This window comes from Takifugu flavidus, chromosome 13 (assembly GCF_003711565.1).
Source record: "Takifugu flavidus isolate HTHZ2018 chromosome 13, ASM371156v2, whole genome shotgun sequence".
Taxonomy (NCBI): domain Eukaryota; kingdom Metazoa; phylum Chordata; class Actinopteri; order Tetraodontiformes; family Tetraodontidae; genus Takifugu; species Takifugu flavidus.
In genome coordinates, this window is record NC_079532.1 from 10,111,924 (window position 1) to 10,118,434 (window position 6,511).

General features: G+C 56.2%; 1 protein-coding gene across 4 annotated transcripts; it reads left to right on the forward strand.

Annotated features, from left to right (window-relative positions):
• Nucleotides 1-93: 93 nt before the first annotated feature.
• Nucleotides 94-5,520, forward strand: has3 (hyaluronan synthase 3). Of its 4 annotated transcripts, none has more exons than XM_057051085.1 (5): nucleotides 94-602; nucleotides 2,920-3,013; nucleotides 3,143-3,675; nucleotides 4,355-4,456; nucleotides 4,576-5,520. In XM_057051085.1, exons 1-5 carry the CDS (start codon nucleotides 501-503, stop codon nucleotides 5,503-5,505), a joined length of 1,761 nt encoding a protein of 586 aa, XP_056907065.1. In that variant the 5' UTR covers nucleotides 94-500; the 3' UTR covers nucleotides 5,506-5,520. The 4 variants fall into 4 exon arrangements, with proteins under 4 accessions (XP_056907065.1, XP_056907066.1, XP_056907067.1 ...); XM_057051086.1 differs by having other exon boundaries at nucleotides 94-584; XM_057051087.1 differs by having other exon boundaries at nucleotides 94-548.
• Nucleotides 5,521-6,511: the final 991 nt, after the last annotated feature.

Here is a 6,511-nt window from a genome sequence, read left to right on the forward strand (position 1 = left end):
AAGCTCATAAAGGAAACTTTGAGCGGGCAGGGAGGAGGGTGGAGGGGTGGAACAGGAACGGGGTGGGGGTGGGGAGTTGGAGGGGTAGAAGAGGTGGTGCAGGTGAGACGGAGCAGCACCATGGTTCCCACCGATGTGGGGGGGGCTGCAGCAGCAGAGATGATGATGCTGAAGGACACGTCTGTCTCCACCTTCGTCCCAGCGTTGACGCCTCAGGCAGCAGAAGCTGGGGGGGGGGTTCATGTCCCGACTCCTCCAAGATTAATTCAGGAGCCGGAGCAACGGAGGAAAGCTGCCTCTGAACTGCTGGAGGGCGGAGCTCCAGGCTTTATTTTTGGATTGAGGATCTCCTGGAATAAAGATGTAGTGTGAGCTGGTGGAAGGCGTGGAGCAGAACAAGGAGGGTGCTGTGCTGAGGAGGAGGAGGTGGAGGAGGTGGAGGAGGAGGCGGGAGGACGCCTCCGCTCAGGAAGCAGCCCAGGCAGACGCCGGCGGGGGGGATGGTCCTGACAGGGAGACGAAGACGGAAGGTAACGTGGACCAGGAAGGTAACGTGGACCAGGAAGGTAACGTGGACCAGGAAGGTAACGTGGACCAGGAAGGTAAGGGACCTTCATCAGAACTTTGTTCATTCATCATGTGATCGACCTAATGAAGGTCAGGCTGCAGCGGAGCTCAGGGGGGGGGAAAGACCTGAAACAGGGAATGGAGATGAGTGGGGGGGGGGCACGTCTCAGCCAAGTGTCCCACCTCGGGGGGTTAGTTAGGGGGGGACACGTCTCAGCCGAGTGTCCCACCTCGGGGGGTTAGTTAGGGGGGGACACGTCTCAGCCGAGTGTCCCACCTCAGGGGTTGGGGGGGGACACGTCTCAGCCGAGTGTCCCACCTCAGGGGGTTAGTTAGGGGGGGACACGTCTCAGCCGAGTGTCCCACCTCAGGGGGTTGGGGGGGGACACGTCTCAGCCGAGTGTCCCACCTCAGGGGGTTAGTGGGGGGGGACACGTCTCAGCCGAGTGTCCCACCTCGGGGGGTTAGTTAGGGGGGGACACGTCTCAGCCGAGTGTCCCACCTCAGGGGGTTGGGGGGGGACACGTCTCAGCCACTGCCTGTGTGTGTGTGTTTAACTGTGTGTAACTGTTTGAGTCTGTGTGTGTCTGTAACTGTGTGTTCAACTGTGTGTGTAACTGTGTGTGTGTGTGTAACTGTGTGTGTAACTGTTTGAGTCTGTGTGTGTGTAACTGTGTGTGTAACTGTTTGAGTCTGTGTGTGTGTAACTGGATGGATGGGTGGACGGGTGGGGGGGGCTCCTGCTGTGGGCCTGCTGAACCTGTCTCCTGCTTGTCCTCTCCTGCTTGTCCTCCCCTGCTTGTCCTCCCCTGCTTGTCTCCCCTGCTTGTCCTCTCCTGTTTGTCCTCTCCTGCTTGTCCTCCCCTGCTTGTCCTCCCCTGCTTGTCCTCTCCTGCTTGTCCTCTCCTGCTTGTCCTCTCCTGCTTGTCCTCCCCTGCTTGTCCTCCCCTGTTTGTCCTCTCCTGCTTGTCCTCTCCTGTTTGTCCTCTCCTGCTTGTCCTCTCCTGCTTGTCCTCTCCTGCTTGTCCTCCCCTGCTTGTCCTCTCCTGCTTGTCCTCTCCTGCTTGTCCTCTCCTGCTTGTCCTCTCCTGCTTGTCCTCCCCTGCTTGTCCTCCCCTGCTTGTCCTCCCCTGCTTGTCCTCTCCTGCTTGTCCTCCCCTGCTTGTCCTCCCCTGTTTGTCCTCTCCTGCTTGTCCTCCCCTGCTTGTCCTCCCCTGTTTGTCCTCTCCTGCTTGTCCTCTCCTGTTTGTCCTCTCCTGCTTGTCCTCCCCTGCTTGTTCCTCTCCTGCTTGTCCTCCCCTGTTTGTCCTCTCCGTTTGTCCTCTCCTGCTTGTCCTCTCCTGCTTGTCCTCCCCTGCTTGTCCTCCCCTGCTTGTCCTCCCCTGTTTGTCCTCTCCTGCTTGTCCTCTCCTGTTTGTCCTCTCCTGCTTGTCCTCCCCTGCTTGTCCTCTCCTGCTTGTCCTCCCCTGTTTGTCCTCTCCTGTTTGTCCTCTCCTGTTTGTCCTCTCCTGCTTGTCCTCTCCTGTTTGTCCTCTCCTGCTTGTCCTCCCCTGCTTGTCCTCCCCTGCTTGTCCTCTCCTGCTTGTCCTCCCCTGCTTGTCCTCCCCTGCTTGTCCTCTCCTGCTTGTCCTCTCCTGTTTGTCCTCTCCTGCTTGTCCTCTCCTGCTTGTCCTCTCCTGTTTGTCCTCTCCTGCTTGTCCTCTCCTGCTTGTCCTCTCCTGCTTGTCCTCTCCTGCTTGTCCTCCCCTGCTTGTCCTCTCCTGCTTGTCCTCTCCTGCTTGTCCTCTCCTGTTTGTCCTCTCCTGCTTGTCCTCCCCTGCTTGTCCTCTCCTGCTTGTCCTCCCCTGTTTGTCCTCTCCTGCTTGTCCTCTCCTGCTTGTCCTCCTCTTGTCCTCTCCTCCTGCTTGTCCTCCCCTGCTTGTCCTCTCCTGCTTGTCCTCCCCTGTTTGTCCTCTCCTGTTTGTCCTCTCCTGCTTGTCCTCTCCTGCTTGTCCTCCCCTGCTTGTCCTCCCCTGCTTGTCCTCCCCTGTTTGTCCTCTCCTGCTTGTCCTCTCCTGTTTGTCCTCTCCTGCTTGTCCTCCCCTGCTTGTCCTCTCCTGCTTGTCCTCCCCTGTTTGTCCTCTCCTGTTTGTCCTCTCCTGCTTGTCCTCTCCTGCTTGTCCTCTCCTGTTTGTCCTCTCCTGCTTGTCCTCTCCTGTTTGTCCTCTCCTGCTTGTCCTCCCCTGCTTGTCCTCCCCTGCTTGTCCTCTCCTGCTTGTCCTCTCCTGCTTGTCCTCCCCTGCTTGTCCTCCCCTGCTTGTCCTCTCCTGCTTGTCCTCTCCTGCTTGTCCTCCCCTGCTTGTCCTCCTCCAGATGTCCTCCCACTGCAGGGACGCGCTGAAGGTCGTGGTCACCAGTCTTTTCGCGGCGGTGGTCCTCCTCACCATGCTGCTGGCCTACGTCACAGGTAGAGACGAGCAGCACCTGGGCAGGTGACGCTAACGCTGCGTCCACCCAGAGGTGCTGGACAGGTGCAGCAGTGCACGTGTGAAGGCTTGTGCACGTGTAGCTGAAAGGGTCCTTGTCCTTCTGCCAGGTTACCAGTTCATCCACACAGAGCAGCACCACCTGTCCTTCGGCCTCTACGGCGCTCTCCTGTCCCTCCACCTGTTCCTGCAGAGCCTCTTCGCCTTCCTGGAGCACCGTCAGATGAGGACCGTCCCCAGGACCCAGCACCTGTGCTGCTCTGTGGCCCTCTGCATCGCCGCCTACCAGGAGGACCCAGACTACCTGAGGAAGTGCCTGCGGAGTGTCCGGCGGATCTCCTTCCCCGGCCTGAAGGTGGTGCTGGTGGTGGATGGGAATCGGCCAGAGGACCGCTACATGATGGACATTTTCCAAGAGGTTATGGGTGGAGCTGAGCAGGTGGGCACCATGGTGTGGAAAGGAAACTACCACAGCAGTCGGGGCGCAGGTGCAGGAGCCCCGGAGCACTCGGAGGAGGGGGCAGGTGTGGTTCACCTGGTCAGAGGCTTCCAGTACAGCTGCATCATGCAGGAGTGGGGAGGGAAAAGAGAAGTGATGTACACGGCCTTCAAAGCACTGGGGGACAGTGTGGACTACATACAGGTGAGACACCCTGCTGTGTTCCACCTGCTGGTCTCCAGAGACCAGTTGGGATGCTAAATGAAGGAGTTCATGTGGTGATGAAGATGGTGATGATGGTGGTGGTGGTGATGGTGGTGATGATGATGGTGATGTTAATGATGATGATGTTTGTCTTCATCCTGTTGTATCAGGTCATATTTGCAGTCTAGAGTGTTTAGAGTAAATTACTTGTGAATCAGGTGGTAACAGATGAGTCTAATCAGACTGTCTGGACCTTCTGGACTGTAGGTGGAACCTTCAGCTTCTGCATCTCTTTGTGCTGTTGTTGTAGTTACCGTGTAATTATGTGTCTGCATCGCGCTTCTGACGGTCTACTACACTTTTCCTTTGAGTCGTCCTGTTCCGAACATCAGCACCAACCCCTGAGAGCAGGACATGGGTGTCCCAGGTGGTCCTGATGGAAGCTAGCTCACGTTTAGCTTTAGCAGCTATGAGGAGACAGATGTCAGCAGATGTGTTGACTCTGTCTCTGAGGGTAGATGTTCTCCTCCCTTCCTGAGCAGGACAACTCTCCCAACACTTCATCCAGTCTTTCTGATGTGTGTGTGTGTGTGTGTGTGTGTGTGTGTGTGTGTGTGTGTGTGTGTGTGTGTGTGTGTGTGTGTGTGTGTGTGTGTGTGTGTGGTGGCTCTTTTGTCAGGTGTGTGACTCGGACACGGTTCTAGATCCAGCGTGCACAGTGGAAATGCTGAAGATCCTTGAGGAAGATGCGACGGTGGGTGGAGTTGGTGGAGATGTGCAGGTAGAGCGTGAGAGAATTCTCCTCCATTTTGACCAGTGTTGAAACTAAAATCACCAGTTAAACGTGTGAACTAAAGTGGATCAGTGCGTCGTCGTCACGTTCCCCATCTTCTCTTCTAGATCCTTAACAAATACGACTCCTGGATCTCCTTCCTCAGCAGCGTGCGCTACTGGATGGCGTTCAACGTGGAGCGGGCCTGCCAGTCCTACTTCGGATGTGTCCAGTGCATCAGCGGACCTCTGGGCATGTACAGGAACGCTCTGCTGCAGCGCTTCCTGGAGCCCTGGTACCACCAGACCTTCCTGGGCTCCAAGTGCAGCTTTGGAGACGACCGCCACCTCACCAACCGGGTGCTGAGCTTTGGCTTCAAGACCAAGTTCACGGCTCGTTCCCGGTGCCAGACGGAGACGCCGACGCAGTACCTGCGCTGGCTGAACCAGCAGACCCGATGGAGCAAGTCCTACTTCCGGGAGTGGCTCTACAACTCTCTGTGGTTCCACAAGCACAGCCTGTGGATGACCTACGAGTCGGTGGTCACTGGCTTCTTCCCGTTCTTCGTGGTTGCCACGGTGATCCACCTTTTCTACCGGGGACGCCTGTGGAACATCCTGCTCTTTTTACTGACGGTGCAGCTGGTGGGGATGGTGAAAGCCACCTATGCCTGTTTCCTGCGGGGCAGCCTGGTCATGACCTTCATGTCGCTCTATTCTCTCCTCTACATGTCCAGTTTACTTCCAGCTAAAATCTTTGCGTTGCTGACCATAAACAGGGCTGGATGGGGGACGTCGGGCCGCCGGAGGATTGTGGTGAACCTTGCTGGTGCTGTACCGGTGACGGTGTGGGTCATGGTGCTTCTCGGAGGTGTTGCCTACACAATCTACTACGAAACGCAGGAGGCCTTTAATGAGATGGAAAAGGCCTTGCTGGTATCGGGGACGCTGCTGTACGCCTGCTACTGGGTCGTCCTGCTGGTGCTCTACCTGGCTATCGTAGCCAAGCGCTGCAACAAGAGGCCGGAGCAGTTCCACCTGCCTCTCACCCTGGCCTGACCCTGCCTTCAGAGAGGCCGGCTGCTCTTTGCACTGAGCTCCTCTGTAGTCTGGGAGGGTCATCGTTGGCCTGAGAAACCGCCGACCAGGTGCAACGCTCACGTCTTCGGCTACAAAGGTGGAGTCTGAAATCAGAGCAGCACAGCCAACGTGGGACGAAGGTGCAGCCGTAAGCCCAGAGAAGCCCTCCGTTTCTAAAACAACCTCCTCTTGTAATCGTAAAGAAGCACTCGGACTAAGGTGACACCACCCAAGATCCTCGGTAGAGGCTCCTCATGTTCTCACGGCCTCAACAACATGAGCCGCGTTGGCTTTTCCCAACAGACAATGAAATGAAAGCCGATATTATTCAGTCCAGGAGACCCGTTGGAGTTGTGATAATGTTACAGCTTTTTAGGACAACATCTACTCTCCTGATGTCTTCTGATGTCTCCTGATGTCTCCTGATGTCTCCTGATGTCTTCTGATGTCTTCTGATGTCTTCTGATGTCTCCTGATGTCTCCTGATGTCTTCTGATGTCTCCTGATGTCTCCTGATGTCTCCTGATGTCTTCTGATGTCTCCTGATGTCTGCTGATGTCTCCTGATGTCTGCTGATGTCTGCTGATGTCTTCTGATGTCTCCTGATGTCTTCTGATGTCTCCTGATGTCTCCTGATGTCTGCTGATGTCTCCTGATGTCTGCTGATGTCTTCTGATGTCTCCTGATGGTTGCGTAATCGTGTCATTCATATTTTTAAACATGTAGCCTCTCTTGAACATCACCGTCTCGTGGATATCGGATATGCAGCAAGCCATGTAGTTTAGAAAGTCCTCGATCACAAAGAGACCGAGGACACCATGAGAGGACGTAGCCCGGAGCCCTGGTCCAGGATCTCTGGAACCGAGGTCCTCTGGAGACAGGAGACAATCAGAAGAGGCTGTGTTTGACTCCAAGACGAACGAGTCCCTGCCTTCATCTGTCCGTCCGTCCTAAGTGTGTTTGATCTGGGGGACGGGATGTCTGC